The sequence below is a fragment of the Ovis aries genome, chromosome 1, assembly GCF_016772045.2.
Source record: "Ovis aries strain OAR_USU_Benz2616 breed Rambouillet chromosome 1, ARS-UI_Ramb_v3.0, whole genome shotgun sequence".
Taxonomy (NCBI): Eukaryota; Metazoa; Chordata; class Mammalia; order Artiodactyla; family Bovidae; genus Ovis; species Ovis aries.
This window is the reverse complement of record NC_056054.1, coordinates 36,640,742-36,658,994: the sequence shown is the minus strand read 5'-3', so window position 1 is coordinate 36,658,994 and position 18,253 is coordinate 36,640,742. Positions and strand designations below refer to the sequence as shown.

The following is an 18,253-nucleotide window of genomic DNA, read 5'->3' as shown; positions in this document are numbered from 1 at the left end:
CATCAGGCACAGAAACTTTAGAATTCAGCTGTCAAAATTCTGCTAAGGAAAAATATCACTTCTAATTTTGATTTAAATTATATAAGCATATGCCATAAGAGTCATATTTATTTGGCTGCCTGATGTTTGAACAACCAAGTAACAGCTCTTTAACAAAAGAAAAGTTTTCTTCTGAAGAAAGCAATAAAATCCATTTATTTTCAAGTTTTTTGACATAGTCCCATGAAGAGACCTGCCTTAAACCCTATAGAATTTTGATCAAAATGCAAAACTGGGCATTTGACAGTTATATAGGATGATGTCAGGACTATTAAAAAAGAAGTTAGAAATCTGAAAGTCAGATGCTTGATGCTGGTGATCACTTCAGTCTTTTCATGGCTTCCCAAGTGGCCTTTCTGCCTCCGGTCTTCAGTGAGATCGTTCACTCAGCAATAACATCTCCTATTTCAGCTCTAGTCCTGAATCAAAATTCAGTTGAAGGAGATGCTGCTGTCCTAGGCTTTTAAGTTTAAGCTTAATAATTCTGCAGAGGAAGTCTCACTCCCTCATCAACATTCACTTATATATTTAGTATTGTTCCTCAAAGACAATCTCATCTGACAGTCAGAATGTTGTGCTTTCTTGCCAACCAACTTGCCTGTGTGTTATTTCTGAGTGGGCTAAAAGTCCATAAGTGAATGCTTTAGAATAAGCCAAGCAAATGAATACACAAGCAAAAAGAAAAAAGGCTCCATATTGATTTGTTGTCTAGACAGAAATGTATCTGCTAACACATCACCAGACATTAGTCAAAGCTGCCTTTTCTGTCTCAGATATGCAGAATCAGGTATTTCTTCAAGCAAGGAAATCAGTGATAGAATGGTGTGATAAAATATTCTAGATTAGGCAATCATAATTATGGTTCATCTGTGGCTTCATGTGCAGTTATTAGGATAAAGGGAAAATCACATTTGGCTTTACGCTGTTCATTATTTCCAATTTATTATTATTGGCCTTGGGATATAGCTATCCATTGTAAACATTTGGTTCTACATTTGAAACAAAATTTGTGATTTTTAAAAAACGGGAGGGGAGTCTGATGGAGAATGGATACATGCATATATATGGCTGAGTCCCTTCGCTGTTCACCTGAAACTATCATAACATTGTTAATCGGCTACGTCCCAATACAAAATAAAAAGTTTAAAAAAAATCACTTTTACATTAGGAATATTGTTTCAGTTTGTGATCTAGCTTATTTGAGAAAAAAATTAAAATTCATTCAAATCTATCTAGACTGTTTAGCTTTATACAAAGATAAGTGGGAAAGATAACTACTTACAGAAATAGCAAACTATAATAAACTACTTCGAGCATCTTGAGTTCAAGTATTGGTCAACTTGATGTAAAGTGTTAGAAGACTATTTTTAAAAAATATCAACTTAGCTGATCTGAAACATCTGTGCCCCCTCCTCTCCCTACCTCTCCCTACCACTCAAAATCATTACTTAAAATTATTTGGTCTTTCTATTTTGTTCACTGTGTGAGCCCTTGGGTTAGTGTGCAGGAGGTGGAATTATCTGCCTACAGACCTTAGAAGGTTATACAGTTCACCCTTAAGATGATTTATATCCATAAACTTGACAGTTGCGAAGTTAACACAAACACTGTTTTTAAATCCCGGCCAATCCCTCTTAGAGTAAGTTAACTTTCCCACAATCTAGAATAAATATGACATTTGCCTGTAGTCAGTCAGCACAACATTGGAGCACCACGTCACAGGGTCATAAGGTCTCCCCTTGTTATTTTTACATTTGGTTAATATTTCTAAAGAAATTGAGAAAAAAAAAAGAATTTTCCTTACATTGAGGAACCCCACCTGTCCAGCCTGCTGACCAGCATCAGGGCAGACAAGTTGGACAAACTCTTTCAGCGTCTCCTGAGGGTGATAGCGGATGGCTGGGTGAGAGAAGTAAGGCCCGGGCTGCTGGATGATGGGTGACGTCGGAAAATGAAGAGTCGATGGCGTCGCGTGTGGACTTGCTATAGGAAAGCAAAACATCAGAGTTAACAGAGAAAGACTTGCTTTGCCACAGCATTTAAACCAGATTCAACTTCCTCTTAAAATGTCTGCCTCAATTCACAGTAACTGCTCGTGTGACAGCATTTAATACTGGAGAGGTCTGATAGATTTTCTTCCTTAAAGCTCTAAGACAAACATGGAGGTTAGATTCGGGTAGAGTTTCAAGCTGTCCTTCTATTTTCAGTGGACATGAGTTATAAAGGCATTAATAATCCTTGGTGAAGCTGAAGATTATTCATTACCTTAAGAGCCTTTTTAATGAAGCAGGCAATAAAAAATGTATTTGGTAGATTAGCCCTGATTTAACTGACATTACATATGACAAATTCTGGTTTGCACATATGGATCCCCTTTCATGCTGAGCATTCCATAGACAATAATTCATTGTTAAAGCTCTTATACACCCTTTCAAGGAAATTTCTAGGGACTAATTCAGGATGAAATTTTTTTGAAGTCTGTAGTAAATGATCACTTAATGAACCCAGGCAATTTGGGTGCCTCACTTTACACGCAAGGTTTCAAAGCCAAACTCTGAAAGGCATAGATGTTAGTTAGAGCAGGGAAACACCCAGGCAGAGGAGATAGGCAGTGACCCCTGCTAAACTGCTAGCCCTCTGCTCATACAAACTGATGAAAGACTCAAGACAACTATCACTCCCTTATATCTGAACCTATATATTGAGTTTCACTGATATAGGAAGAATATTGTATTAGGCTAAAAAACTGTATGTGAAGTGCTTAATAATTCTGCCTTGGAAGACTTCTGCCCTTGACGTGGAAGGGTGATTGGTAAAGCCTGCTGGAGGATAAGAAGAGCACGTGGGAAGGGCTGAAGACACACACCAAATAACACCAACGTGGCAGCTCTCATCTCCCAAAGAGGACCAGAGAGACATCTCCCAAGTAGAAGCAGATGAGAGCGTTTACTTTTCCCTACTTTTTGCAGTTTAAACCTTTAAACTCAAGGAGCCCCTGCAAAGAGGAAACAAATGAATACCCAAATATTTGGAAAGTAAGACTTTCCTAACATTGAGAATGACTCAATAAAACTGAAGAGCAGTTAAGCAAGACTGGCCACACTTTCTACCACCATTTGATTAGTAAGTCTGAGGACTGTCAAAAAAAGGATGCATCTCTGTTGATCCCTGGACATGGGTTCTTTGTTCTCTACTGTATCTGTAGGACTGGGGCATTTTCTTACTAATAATTGGGAGTGGTAAGAACTCTGAGGTCTTGAGTGGCATCTGTAGTTTTTCAAGAGTAGAAACAGGAGTTTGGAATGGGAGCAACAGTCCAGTCCACACCATGCAGATGACTTGATAAGATTTCTTCGTTCATGCAACCTTTAATCTATCCAAAAATATTCCTAGGCTCTTACTACGGGCTTGGGATACAACATTGAGATGACACAAAGTTGTTTTCAGTCCTACAATTGAGGGCATCTTGAATAAATCCAATTGTATTGGCTCTTCTCTCTTCACCATCTTAGTAAATAGTTTCTCCATCCATTTAATAGATTCACTGTCATCCCCAGAACAGTGTCTGGAACTCAGTAAATATCTGCTGATGGTACAATGAATGATCAGATATATCAGTGGTACAGAAATTAATAAAGTGGCCATACAAATAAATATAAACTTAAAAAATTTTTCCCAGCAAAAACTCACGGAGCTTATAGAAAAACTGGTAAAACGCAGGACTTAATGTGGGCTCAGTCACTTCAGTCATGTCTAACTCTTTGGAATCCTATGGACTGTAGCCTGCCAGGTTCCTCGGTCCATGGGATTTTCCAGGCAAGAATACTGGAGTGGGTTGCCATGTCCTACTCCAGGGGATCTTCCCAACTCAGGGATCAAACCTGTGTTCTCTTATGTCTCCTGCATTGGCAGGCAGGTTCTTTACCATTAGCACCATCTGGGAAGCCCAGGACTTGACACCCTGGATGATAAATCTTGAAATCCATTATATAATCTCTGAGTTAAAATCTGCAGCTAGAAAGTTAAATGACTTTAGCCATCTCTTACGATGCAAAAAGCTTTAAAGAACCCAAGGAATTTTTTCATCTAATATGGTATGCTCGTCTTTGCTGGTAGAAAGAAACTTTCACCCAGTGGCCTGTATTTGACCAAATAGTTTCTAGTTAGAGATGGAATGTGGCATTTCCCAAATGAGGCTGGGAATGTACTGAGCACAATGAAATGATACACTCAACTTTTGCAGCATAACAAACACAAAGGTGGCACCTCCATTGTCAAGAGCCTACAGGAAGCAGACCTTAATAATAAAATGGCAATGCTTCAGGTGCTCAAGTGGAAAGTGATGAATGGTTGTGAGATTATGAAATTGTTGTGGCCAGCAGAGAATGCTGTCCAAGGGAAAAATTTACTTGAGCAAAGACTGGACAGATAAAAGTTAAAGAAACCTGATAGAGGAAATATTTTAATGGGACCATGAAATTCCTCCCTTAATTGTTTAATCAACACCCTTGCCCTTTCTGTTGCTGTTGTTCTTGTTGATAAATATGTAAAAGAAAATCATTAACAACTAAAATGTAGACCTTAGTTTCTTTGTTCAGTTCAGTTCATTCGCTCAGTCGTGTCTGACTCTTTGTGACACCATGAACTGCAGCACGCCAGGCCCCTCTGTCCATCACCAACTCCTGGAGTTCACTCAAACTCATGTCCATTGAGTCAATGATGCCATCCAGCCATCTCATCCTCTCATCCACTTCTCCTCCTGCCCCCAATCCCTCCCAGCATCAGGGTCTTTTCCAATGAGTCAGTTCTTCGCATGAGGTGGCCAAAGTATTAGAGTTTCAGCTTCACATCAGTCCTTCCAAAGAACACCCAGGACAGATCTTTAGAATGGACTAGTTGGATCTCCCTGCAGTCCACGGGACTCTCAAGAATCTTCTCCAATACCACAATTCAAAAGCATCAATTCCTCAGCACTCAGCTTTCTTCACAGTCCAACTCTCACATCCATACATGACTACTGGAAAAACCACAGCCTTGACTAGACGGACCTTTGTTGACAAAGTAATGTCTCTGCTTTTTGATGTGCTATCTAGGTTGGTCATAGCTTTCCTTCCAAGGAGTAAGCATCTTTTAATTTCATGGCTGCAATCACCATCTGCAGTGATTTTGGAGCCCCCCAAAATAAAGTCTGTCACTGTTTCCACTGTTTCCCCATCTATTTCCCATGAAGTGATGGGACTGGATGCCATGATCTTCATTTTCTGAATGTGGAGCTTTAAGCCAACTTTTCCACTCTCCTCTTTCACTTTCATCAAGAGGCTCTTTAGTTCTTCTTCACTTTTTGCCATAAGGGTGGTGTCATCTGCATATCTGAGGTTATTGGTATTTCTCCTGGCAATCATGACTCCAGCTTGTGTTTCTTCCAGCCCAGCATTTCTCATGATGTACTCTGCATAGAAGCTAAATAAGCAGGGTGACAATATACAGCCTTGATGTACTCCTTTTCCTATTTGGAACCAGTCTGTTGTTCCATGTCCAGTTCTAACTGTTGCTTCCTGACCTGCATATAGGTTTCTCAAGAGGCAGGTCAGCTGTTCTAGTATTCCCATCTCTTCCAGAATTTTCCACAGTTGATTGTGATCCACACAGTCAAAGACTTTGGCATAGTCAAAAGAGCAGAAATAGATGTTTCTCTGGAACTCTCTTCCTTTTTCCACGGTCCAGCGGATGCTGGCAATTTGATCTCTGCTTCCGGTGCCTTTTCTAAAACCAGCTTGAACATCAGGAAGTTCACGGTTCACGTATTGCTGAAGCCTGGCTTGGAGAATTTGGGACATTACTTTATTAGCGTGTGAGATGAGTGCAATTGTGCAGTAGTTTGAGCATTCTTTGGCACTGCCTTTCTTTGGGAATGGAATGAAAACTGACCTTTTCCAGTCCTGCGGCCACTGCTGAGTTTTCCAAATTTGCTGACATACTGAGTGCAGCACTTTCACAGCATCATCTTTCAGGATTTGAAATAGCTCAACTGGAATTCCATCACCTCCACTAGCTTTGTTCATAGTGATTCTTTCTAAGGCCCACTTGACTTCACATTCCAGGATGTCTGGCTCTAGATGAGTGATCACACCATCGTGATTATCTTGGTCGTGAAGATCTTTTTTGTAACGTTCTTCTGTGTATTCTTGCCTCTTCTTCTTAATATCGTCTGCTTCTGTTAGGTCCATACCATACCATTTTGGTCCGCTGGCTGTGACGGACTGCGCAGAAGCACAGGGAAGCTTGGCCGAGAGGAGCTTCCCCTCACTCAAGGTCAGGGGCAGCGGCCTGGAGGAGCTACCCACGCCCAAGGTCAGGGGCGGGGGCCGAGAGGAGCAACCCCATGTCCAAGGAACAGCGGCTGTGCGGGGAGGGCCGAGAGGAGCTACTCCACGTTCCAGGTCAGGAGGGGCAGCGGTGAGGAGATACCCCTCGTCCAAGGTAAGGAGCAGTGGCTGTGCTTTGCTGGAGCAGCCGTGAAGAGATACCCCACATCCAAGGTAAGAGAAACCCAAATAAGATGGTAGGTGTTGTGAGAGGCATCAGAGGGCAGACACACTGAAACTATAATCACAGAAAACTAGCCAATCTGATCACATTGACCACAGCCTTGTCTAACTCAATGAAACTAAGTCATCCCATGTGGGGCCACCCAAGATGGACAGGTCATGGTGGAGAGGTCTGACAGAATGTGGTCCACTGGAGAAGGGAATGGCAAACCACTTCAGTATTCTTGCCTTGAGAACCATGAACAGCATGAAAAGGCAAAATGATAGGATACTGAAAGGGGAACTCCTGGGGTTGGTAGGTGCCCAATATGCTACTGGAGATCAGTGGAGAAATAACTCCAGAAAGAATGAAGGGATGGAGCCAAAGCAAAAACAATACCCAGCTGTGGATGCGACTGGTGATAGAAGCAAGGTCCAATGCTGTAAAGAGCAATATTGCATAGGAACCTGGAATGTCAGGTCCATGAATCAAGGCAAATTGGAAGTGGTCAAACAGGAGATGGCAAGAGTGAACATCAACATTCTAGGAATCAGCAAACTAAAATGGACTGGAATGGGTGAATTTAACTCAGATGACCATTATATCTACTACTGTGGGCAGGAATCCCTTAGAAGACATGGAGTAGCCATCATGGTCAACGAAAGAGTCCAAAATGCAGTACTTGGATGCAATCTCAAAAACGACAGAATGATCTCTGTTCGTTTCCAAGGCAAACCATTCAGTATCACAGTAATCCAAGTCTATGCCCCAACCAGTAACACTAAAGAAGCTGAAGTTGAATGGTTCTATGAAGACCTACAAGACCTTTCAGAACTAACACCCAAAAAGATGTCCTTTTCATTACAGGGGACTGGAATGCAAAAGTAGGAAGTCAAGAAACACCTGGAGTAACAGGAAAATTTGGCCTTGGAATACAGAATGAAGCAGGGCAAAGGCTAATAGAGATCTGCCAAGAGAACGCATTGGTCATAGTAAACACCCTCTTCGAACAACACAAGAGAAGACTCTACACATGGACATCACCAGATGGCCAACACCAAAATCAGACTGATTATATTCTTTCCACCCAAAGATGGAGAAGCTCTATACAGTCAGCAAAAACAAGACTGGGAGCTGACTGTGGCTCAGATCATGAAGTCCTTACTGCCAAATTCAGACTTAAATTGAAGAAAGTAGGGAAAACCACTAGACCATTCAGGTATGACCTAAATCAAATCCCTTATGATTATACAGTGAAAGTGAGAAATAGATTTAAGGGACTAGATCTGATAGATAGACTGCCTGATGAACTATGGATGGAGGTTCGTGACACTGTACAGGGGACAGGGATCAAGATCGTCTCCATGGAAAAGAAATTCAAAACAGCAAAATGGCTGTCTGGGGAGGCCTTACAAATAGCTGTGAAAAGAAGAGACGTGAAAAGCAAAGGAGAAAAGGAAAGATACAAGTATCTGAATGCAGAGTTACAAAGAATAGCAAGGAGAAATAAGAAAGCCTTCCTCAGTGATCAATGCAAAGAAATAGAGGAAAGGAACAGAATGGGAAAGACTAGAGATCTCTTCAAGAGAGCTTGTTACATTTTACTAAAAAAAATTATTCCTCTTTTCCTTGTGTCATATAGTTTATTGTAACACAAACCTGAAAACACATGGTACTGTGTGGAGTTCACTCTATAATGGTTGATTTATAATAATCAATTAACTCTTAATTAATACCAGGAAATAATTTAGCCTGTAGATTCAAACTAGATGACTGCTGAATCTGCATTTCAAAGGGTCATTCTTCACAACCCCTACTTTCTCATGCCTTGGATGTCTGCTTCCCACTAGTTCACTGGAATAGGATACAAATCATTCAAGATCCCGTGCTTTCATTTCTTCCAACAGAAAACAGTTGTGTTACACACATCACAAAATATATTCCGTGTATGTGTGTGTGTGTGTATGTTAGTCGCTTAGTCGTGTCTGACTCTTTGCGACCCCATGGACTGTAGCCCACTGGGCTCCTCTGTCCATGGAATTCTACAGGCAAGCATACTGGAGTAGGTTGCCATGCCCTTCTCAAGGGGATCTCCCTGATGCAGGGTCTGAACCCGTGTCTCCAGCACTGCAGGTGGATTCTTTACCACGTGAGCCATGAGGGAGAATATTAAATACATGTGATTTCTCCGGATAACCTTCCAGCAGCATTCTTTTCCTGAACAATGAGACTGCATTGGGTTTTTCCATTGCTCTAAAGCTCAGATTTAAGATTCCAGCCATGTATAAATCTGGTTTTCCTTCTTTTCTATTTCATTTCTCTCTTATCTTGGATTAGGTGTTTTTAGTGTGCCTAAGTTTTTGAACAAGTGGTCACAAATTATTTTAGAAAGTGTCACTGGGGTTTAATTAACCAACCAATTATTCAATCAGCAAAATTGACTAACTGTAGTTTGAGATGGTCAGCTCAGGCCCTAGAGAAGAGAAACTACCATTGTGACTCTGGCATGGTGCTAATGCAATGCACAAAATAATGGTATGAGTCCAAATTTTTGATGGAGAAAAACATCTCTTATGGATGTGCGTGTGTGAGTAGTTGACACAATAAAAAATTATAGCACATTATGTAAATGCATATTTAGATCCTTTAAAATGTGCATTATTTACTTGAGAGTCAATAAAGGCTTTTCTCAAGTGGTTACAGTTTATTGCAATGCATCCATCTGTATCCATGTTGATGTTAATACAATTTTGTGTATTAAAAGGCACTACAAAATTGGCTGCTTCTGGGGTCTAATACTCTTAGTACCCTAGGCCAGGAGCAGCAAAAAGTGTCACAAACACGCCGTTTGAGATGGATCTCACTACTAGTTTAAACTTTAACCAGAGGCCAGCCTTGTTTCAAACAACTGCTTGGGCTTTTCATTAAGAATACAAATAAGATGGGAAGGAAGGAAATTTGATCTGGTTTCTTTGGCTGGAATGGCACTGCCTACACATCTGAACAAAGTAGCCACAATTAAAGAAGCAGAGACTCAGAATTTCCCAGAGGTGTAGGCTCAGTTATTTATTGCAAAATGATCATATTACTGGATACTGAAAAACAAGAGAGCAGGTCAGGCAGGTTGGTTTACTTGTCTGTGCACTGCCCCCCACCTCCACCCCACTGTGGCCCCAATTATTTAAAAGACTCTTTGGTTTTAGTTTGAAAGAGGAAAAGTTTAAAATTAAATGTTATTGTGTGTGTGTGTGTGTGTGTGTGTGTATATATATATATATATATATATATATATATATATATAACTTAAAAGTATTCTTCCTCCTTTAAGGCATAATTGATTAAGACTGGGGAAGAGAAGGCCAAAGTCATGACTGTATTACTGTGTATGCCGAGAGATTTCTAAGGTCTGACAACTGAATCTTGGTCTGAGAGTCCACTACAGGGAAGAGACTTTATATAGACGATTTTTCCAGCTCAAAGATGGCCAGGGAGTCATGGCCACATGGATTTGGTATCTTGTATTTCATTCTAATTCATTCTAAGTCTTAGAAAAAAAGAGACAAAAGAAAATCACCTCTCTTTACCACTGCCAGTAGTTTTGCCCAACCAGAACCTTTAAAAGTTCTAATAACCCTCCTACATTTTTCTCAAACCAAGAATTCATGATTGAAATATATTCTTCTGTTTAGGCTTGACATTGACTTAATTTCTCGTCCAGGAATGACTGCAGAGTCTCACGGGTTGGACAGAGAATTAGATTTATTTCATATTAGTTTTTGCTTTCCGGCACCAGCCCTTAGATCCTAGTCTCTCTTCTATGGGAGGCTCCAAAGATAAGCTGTTAGGAGAGCAATGCAAACAATAAAATCAAATCCTCCTTCAGGTGCAGCGTGCTTGTCAGACGGCGTTACACAGTCTTCTTTGCTCATAGAGCGAATGACCACTCCCAAGGCCTGGCATTTGGGAAACTTCAGTCTTACCATTAATTGACACTGTCAGTGGCAACAGGTGAAATTCCAAACTGCTTCTCTCTGTTAGCACCATTACAAGAAAAAGCTACTCATCTGTCTTCAGCATTAAGATGTTATTTAGACAAAAATAACCATTTCCACAAAGTACAAGGTGGCATTAAGAAATCCTGACTACTCATATTTAAAAGTAAAGATTTTAATAATTGGCACAGTTCTAAAAGGAGCAAAAAGTAGAAGGAAAAAAAAAACCCACACACTTAAAAAAAAGCATTCCATAAGGGCAAATGGAACTTGAATTGTTTGGGCTGTCAACTACTATGGAGTTTGCTTCTTTAGAAATTCAAAACCACAATATGTAACACCATGATAGCCTACGTAAAGCTGAGAAATCTTACTGGTCCATAGCTATAATTTATACATCATTTGTGAGTCAGACCTGCCATTCACGAAAGTTTAGAAGTTTGGAGTTCTGGGATTTATTTTAACAGAGACACAAGGAACAAGGAACTGGCAATGGTTTTCAAGCCTTTAGGAGGTGGAACTTTTTCTAAATAACAAACGTTTGACTCAAACCAAGGTTTTCAAAACACATCTTTAACATCACTGAATACATGTGAAAGAACGTGGGTATATCAAATGAGAGAAATATACGATATTTCACGATGACTTACAAAACACCAGTATTTTTATGTTATTGCTACCAAACAAAGTAACTTTTTGTTACAGTAGACTTCCAAGATAACTGATATATTCTATTCTATTTGAGTTAAGGTAGAAGTTCAGGATAGAGATCAAATTCCAATATCTTGGAAAAATAAATTTAAAAAATATAGCAAGGGGTGAAAAAGGTCTTTAAAAATTTTAATTTAGATCAATTTTTGCTACTTAAAGACCTTTCTTTCTCAAAGGCCCTGGTTTATAGTCTAGACTAGGGGTTGGCAAACATTTTCTGTAAAGGCCAGAGAGGACATAGTTTAGGCTTTGCAGGCCTCTTGGTTTTTGCTGTAATTACTCAATGCAGGAGCAGCCATAGATATCACATAAATAAATGAGCATAGCCATAAAATGTTCTGATAACATTTTCTTTTAAGAAACAAGCAGAGGGCTAGATTCGACTGGTGGGCCATAGTCTAATGGCCCCTGGGGTCAGTCAGTCAGTCAGTTCAGTCGCTCAGTCGTGTCCGACTCTTTGTGTAGACCCACATAATTCCTGTTCACTCTCCAAACGCCGACAACGCTCTGTCTGTGAGCTGAGCACCAGATAATCTCTGTCCCTCCTACCCACTGCCTACCAAACCTGGTCCTTGTCCCAGCTAGACTTCCCGCTGACGCCTCATCTTTTGGAAGGCTTCCAAAGCAAACTGCTTGCCTTCTGTATTCCCACCAACTAGCCACTGTCACTTTTTGATTGACCCTTTTCACTATTAATTAACATGCCTTGGGTACGTGCTGGTTTCCCACATCCATGTGTATGTGCATGCATACACGCTAAGTTGCTTCAGTTCTGTCCGACTCTTTGAGACCCAGTGGACTGTAGCCCACCAGGCTCCTCTGCCCATGAGATCCTCTAGGGAAGAATACCAGAGTGGGTTGCCATTCCCTTCTCCAGGGGATGTTCCATACCTAGGGATCGAACCTGCGTTTCCTGCTTTGCAGTCAGATTCTTTACCTGTGAGCTACTGGGGAAGCCCCATCCATGTGTATATCATGTCAAGTCAAACCTAAGAGTCAGAAAAGTAGTAGATAACCAGCAAGGATCTACTGCACAGCACAGAGAACTACACTCAGAACTGTGTAATAACCTTTAAGGGAAAGGAATACGAAAAAGAAAATATATATATATACATATACATGTACAAATATATAACTGAAATGAAACCAACATGAAACTAACACGACATTATAAATCAACTATATTGCAATTAAAAAAACCCCTAAGTGAATACACTAGTTCAAGCTCTTTCTGTGAGATAGAGCCCTAGCCTTTTGGTACTGATAGGGCCTCTTCTCTGAACAGACCATATTTATGCATGGATCAACTAAGCCGCCATGACGACTAATGTGAAATGCCTGCAAACACCACACAACAGCTGTGATTACTGGAGACGTGAAGGGGGACTGTTTAATAAGCAAAGTTGACAAGATGCAGTTCCATGAAGGGAACTTGAGCTTCTATGTAACATGCAAGATATACTATAAGACTAGAGATGAAGAAGAGATACATCAAAACATTTAAGGGAAAAATAACCACCACAGATTGGATGATCACATAGGCTAACAGAGAGTTAACCCTCAAATGACCTGGGATTTGAAACGCTAAGCTCCATGGAGGTTCTCTAGCCTATGGGAGGCCTACCGAGTGCTGGGACCTGTGCTGTTGGCAAGTCTTTGCTGACATTTAAAATAAAAAAGTGCAAGACCAATACAAACAAACCCCACAACAAACAAAGCAATGACTGATTCACGGTCTCTCTTCCCACCACCCTCACCCAACTGATAGGTATACACTGAAGTTCAAGGCCCTATGTCTGAGTAACATGATTACTAAAGCACAGGTGTCAAAGCACCCTCCTGAATTCACCCTATAGGATTTAGGGATTTATTCCTACTGCTGATAAATTTCACACAAGGAGAAGTATGAGATGCATTGGGCCAGTGTTTGAAGTCAGGGTACCAAAGTTTACCCCAAGCTGAGTATCAACTACCTCTGTGTCAACTTCCTAAGCACCTTGGTTTTCTGTGCTGCAAAATGGAAATCCTATGTCTGTGTGCTTTTTAGAGCTCAACTATTTGGGGTTTTGAAATCATTCACTCCCTATGTGAGTCTAGGAAAAGTTATGCAACATTTTCGAACTTGCATATCCTTGTCTGTAAAATTGGATAAAATAGCACTAATTTAAGAGATTTTTCTGAGAATCAGAATTAGTGTATGTAGGTGCCTAGTACACAGTGGGCTCACACCTTTAAAAAGTATGTGTTGAGCATCTGCTGTATCCCAGACAGTGTGCTGGACTCTGGGCTATTTATTACCCTTAGAGTTGTGTTCTTAGGATAAGTTGCTGCTGCTGCTGCTGCTAAGTCGCTTTAGTCGTGTCCGAAGTTAAGATATACTGAAAGTACTCAGGATCACGCAGTGCCATGTGGCAGTACAAGGCCATCGGGAATCAAGAGCTGAACGGTTCTTAGGACCTCCCTGGTGGTCCAGTGGTAAGACTCCACGCTCCCAGGGCAGGGGGCCTGGGTTCTCTTCCTGGTCAGGGAACTACATCCCACATACCACAACTTAAGATCCTGCCTACCACAACTAAGACACAGCACAGGCAAGTGAATAAATAAATAATTTGTAAAAAAGAGTTGAACTGTTCTCAACTGTTCCCATGGACCTGGAGTTCCCTGGCATGGACTGTCACTCTCCTAAGACCGAGGTTTGACCTGCGCTCTTCAAGCCCCACCTGCAACATGAGTCACTTGGCTGGTGGGAGAGCCGACTCTGCTGCCCTGGGCACAGGACAGCTGTGCTCTAATCTCCTGGACTGGGCAGCTATCAGCTTTGCCGGCCCAGCAGTCCTTCACCTGTTCTTCTGGAAACAAAGCTCGAAGGTATCTTTGGGTAACAGCCTTCCCTCCACTTCAGTCTATGCCATTGACTTCACCCTCCCCCCAGGCTCTGTGGGTCAGCATAGAACCCAGACCACACCAATGAGAAACTTATTACCTTTATTTTTAACATCAGGGAAGAGCCCTCTGGGCCGGAGGCACAGGGAGTCCTGCTCACGGCACCAGGCCCCCAGTATTGCTGCTGCTATAAGACTGGGGGGAAGTGGCTGTCTTGTGGGAGGACTGTCTTTTTCCAGGGTGTGCTTCTGCATGCCCCAGATCTTTTCCAGCAGGCCAGAGACAGAGGCCTCAGCGGGCTTGTAACAATCAACCAGCAGCTTCTCGACCCTGGCAGCTGGGTCCCATCACTCTCCACGTCCAGGAGTTCATTCACATCAATCTCCAGCTTCAGGATCCCCTCTTCCTGGCAGCCATAGAGGCCGGGGAACTGCTCCAGGATCCACTCCTCAGGTTGAAGCGCTTCCGTAGCTCCTTGAGGTCAGACCTGACCATGACCTTCCCTTGGCGCCTCCCTTAAGCCTCATCTGCAGCTCTGGGGCAGGGGTGGGGTCTGAAAGTAGATGCTGCCACTGCCTGGCTTGCACACCAGGGTCACCAACACTGTAACCCCTGTGGGACCACCGTCTGCCATGCCAGCTGCCTCCCCCATTACCTTTTAAAGTGTTAGTCACTCAGTTAGTCTGATTCTTTGTGACCCCTATGGACTATGGCAACCCCAGGCTCCTCTGTCCACGGGATTCTCCAGCCAAGAATATGGGAGTGGGTAGCCATTCCCTTCTCCAGAGGATCTTCCTGAGCCAGGGATCAAACTCAGGTCTCCTACACTGCAGGCAGATTCTTTCCCGCCTGAGCCACCAGGGAATCAGATCACTATCTTTTAAACATAAAGATTATTTTAAAAGTGAGCAAATGACCCACACTAGGCCACTCGGAGCATCAGGAAGGAGTTGGGCTTCTCTAGATCTTCTTTTCCCTTGGGACTGTTACAAGGTAGGAATTAAGCTTGGAACTGCTCATATCATCAGTGCCATGATCTGAGGAGATTCAGCCTGAGAATGAAATTCACACAGAGGACAGATGATCTGAGAATGATAAAAAGATGGATTTCTGAAGGTTTTGCCTGAGCATCTGGATCCAGTTCTACCTGAAGCCACAAACCCTCAGACTTTTCTGTTACACGAACCAATCCATTATTTTCTTTTGGGGAGAATGGAGAGGTGATTAAGCAACCTGGTTGGGTTCTTTCACTTGTAAGAATATGTCACTTGAAAGAGTACTTATTAACATGTCTTCTGTTCATTATTGCAGGAGTCCCCAACCTCTGGGATCTAATGCCTGATGGTCTGAGGTGGAGCTGATGTAGTAATAATAGAAATAAAATGCACAATAAATGTAATGCACTTGAATCATCCTGAAACCATCTCCTATATCCCAGTCTGTGAAAAAACTGTCTTCCATGAAACTGGCCCCTGGTACCAAGAAGGTCGGGGACTGATGCATTACTGGGTATGCAACAGTTCAACAATGCTTATTATGGTATTCAGGAATTAGAGGATTCGGGAAGATCTACAGATATCCCTCAGGGATACTAAGGTTTCCTAAATACATACTGTACACCAATACAATGGACCCACACAAACTGACGCACATAAATCCAAATGCCCACAAATACTTTTAATACCTTGCTATATTATCCATTTCTTTAATTCATGAATCTCATCTGAGTAACAACTGTTTGTTCTTCTGGTCTTTCAGGCTGAGGGGCAGGACAGGCTTGTTTGGTTTGTTTACTAGGGCCTAGCACAGTGCTTGGCAGATGGTACATTCTCAAAAATTATTTGCTGATTTGACTTGTGTAAATAACAATGGTGCTTATTCCTTAGCAGGAGCCATGCCTGAATGAAGACAAGTCAAAGTGAAGTTGTCACCACGGCTGTGGGCTAGTCATCATGGCAGGGGGTTCACCGGCCCCACTAGGGAGACTCGCCTGTTCTTCCAACCAAACAAGAGTGATGGGATGGTGTAACTGGGCTGGCTCATGTCCCTGAGGCCCCATCTCTTCCAGGGGCTCCTGGAAGACTTCCATAAGACTCCTCTCAGTGAGGAGAAATACACACACCTTCTGGACTCACAGAAACAGATAAAAGAGAAAGCTGGAGTTGAGGAGTGAGGAATGAGAGAAGTGAGAATCCTTTCACGAGAACCACATAAAAAGACAGCAGAAGATATGGGGATGGGGGGACTCTGAGACAGCTAACGTTTGGTAACATACTAACCACATACATGGCCCTTTCCATATGGCATTTCACTTCCTCCTCCTATTCACACCTTAAAGTTTCGTACAGGTGGGGAAACAGAGGCCAGCAGAGGCCAAGGGACTGGCACAAGCTTGCGCAGATCCTGAGTGGCCGGGCAGCGTCTGAATTCTATCCTGCGTGACCCCGCAGCCCGTGTGCTTTTCATTGCACTCTTCTGCTCCCATATGCATTATTTTTCAGAGGTCAAATCATTTACTTCCTTTCACAATATTTGCCTCATAGGCCCCTTACTACTGTATTACAACCTGTCCATTCTGGTGTTCCTCACACGTGTTTTGTACCTAGGAAAAATGAATCGTTTGGGGTGAAGGGGAAGTAACTGCTACTTAATACTAAGAGACGGCAAATGTAAAATTTACTGTGGAAATACACATTTTAAAAGGCCATCCATTCATGTGAGTGATTGAATCCACTTGTTTCAACAATACAAAGGATGTGGCATGAAACGGGCGACTCTGCGTGATACTGCAGCCACATCAACAGGACTGTGCCTTCCCATTTCGAGTATCAGTGCTCACCCCGTTTTGCCTACGTGGATGATAAGCTGATACTACATAAACATTGTTAAAGCTACAGTTCCATGCTACAGTAATTCACTTAACTCTAACATGCTTTATGGTTCTGTCCATCGGGGAGGTTGACATCCCTGCATTAAAGCTTAAATGCTAGCTTCATATTTAAAAGAGCAAGTGTGTGAGTGTGTGTGATAGAAGACAGCATTCCACATAAAACGGAGATACAAGCCCAATACGGACTTTTTATTCTACTCTGAAAACAAAAAAATGAAGAATGAATCTAAACATAAAATCAACATTATATTAAGCTCAACTAGAAAGACCTGATTGGGATTTATCTGGTCATAGGATTTACAGTGCAAGCAGTACCCAGAAGTCTTGTCAGTGACATGATTTCAAAGAAACTTTGCCCAGAACCAGTGCCTTCACTGTGTCTATATGTGTGGATTTATGGTTGGGGGACAAGGAGGTGGGGGTGGAAGACAGCGAGGGAGAGATGAAGAGAGAAGAGAGAAAAGGGCAAGAAATTCCAAGGGAGAGCAGCTCCTTTTGTCTAAAAGTGTTTCAATCTGGGTCCACGTGGTTAATCACCAATCACCCTGTTCTTTTCTCAGGCGCTCACCAGGGCCTGCGGCTGGGTGGGGGCGAGGGGCGGGGTGCATTTTGCCTCTTTAAGAGATTAAGGAGCCAATTGGTCTTACTGCTCTAACCTGTCCTCCTTGGGACCACGTATTAACAGACAGCACTGCAGAAGGGCTCTCTTTAGAAGTTTGCTGCGGGGATGACAAATTAACCCAGCAGGGTGTCCCACACATCTATCTCAGTACAAATTATTAGTGTAATAGAGCTTTTAGTTATGCATTTATCTAGTAATTATTGAACGGTTACACAAAACCAAGCTGAGCAGCCACGGCCCTTTATGAGGCTCGCTCGGTGGGTGGCCTTACAGTTAATTTAGGGTACTTCTCCACTAAGCAGTTCACTTGCAGACAAATTAGCTAAACAGCCTTCTCCTTTAAATATTTTCCATGTCACAGTGAAACTCTTTACAATACAATAAAGGTACAGTTTTAATTACACGCTTCCTGACTTTTGTTTAGTTGTAGTTTTAAAACATTTGCTGGCACTGTTTTTTCCTTTGGCTGGGTAGTAATAGCTGGCTGTAAGTATCTGGCTAATGAATTTAATAATTTCCTGAACTGGGACTTAAAGGGCCTTTGCTAAAAAGCTGCTTTTCCTCTTTACCATCCAGTTCCTTCAAATC

At 42.1% G+C, this 18,253-nt stretch overlaps 1 protein-coding gene and 1 pseudogene across 15 annotated transcripts in view; both read right to left on the bottom strand.

Annotated features, from left to right (window-relative positions):
* Positions 1-18,253, bottom strand: part of NFIA (nuclear factor I A) — a 402,938-nt gene that overhangs the window by 62,370 nt on the left and 322,315 nt on the right. For 9 of the 15 annotated variants that reach the window (XM_012160811.5, XM_060410138.1, XM_060410099.1 and 6 more), the window contains one exon: positions 1,844-2,022. In XM_012160811.5, the coding sequence (XP_012016201.1) occupies positions 1,844-2,022 (179 nt within the window). The remainder of the gene's footprint in view (positions 1-1,843; positions 2,023-18,253) is intronic. The other 6 variants (XM_060410133.1, XM_012160736.4, XM_060410137.1 and 3 more) reach the window with 1 other exon arrangement.
* Positions 10,311-16,644, bottom strand: LOC105605156 (protein phosphatase 1 regulatory subunit 14B-like; annotated as a pseudogene).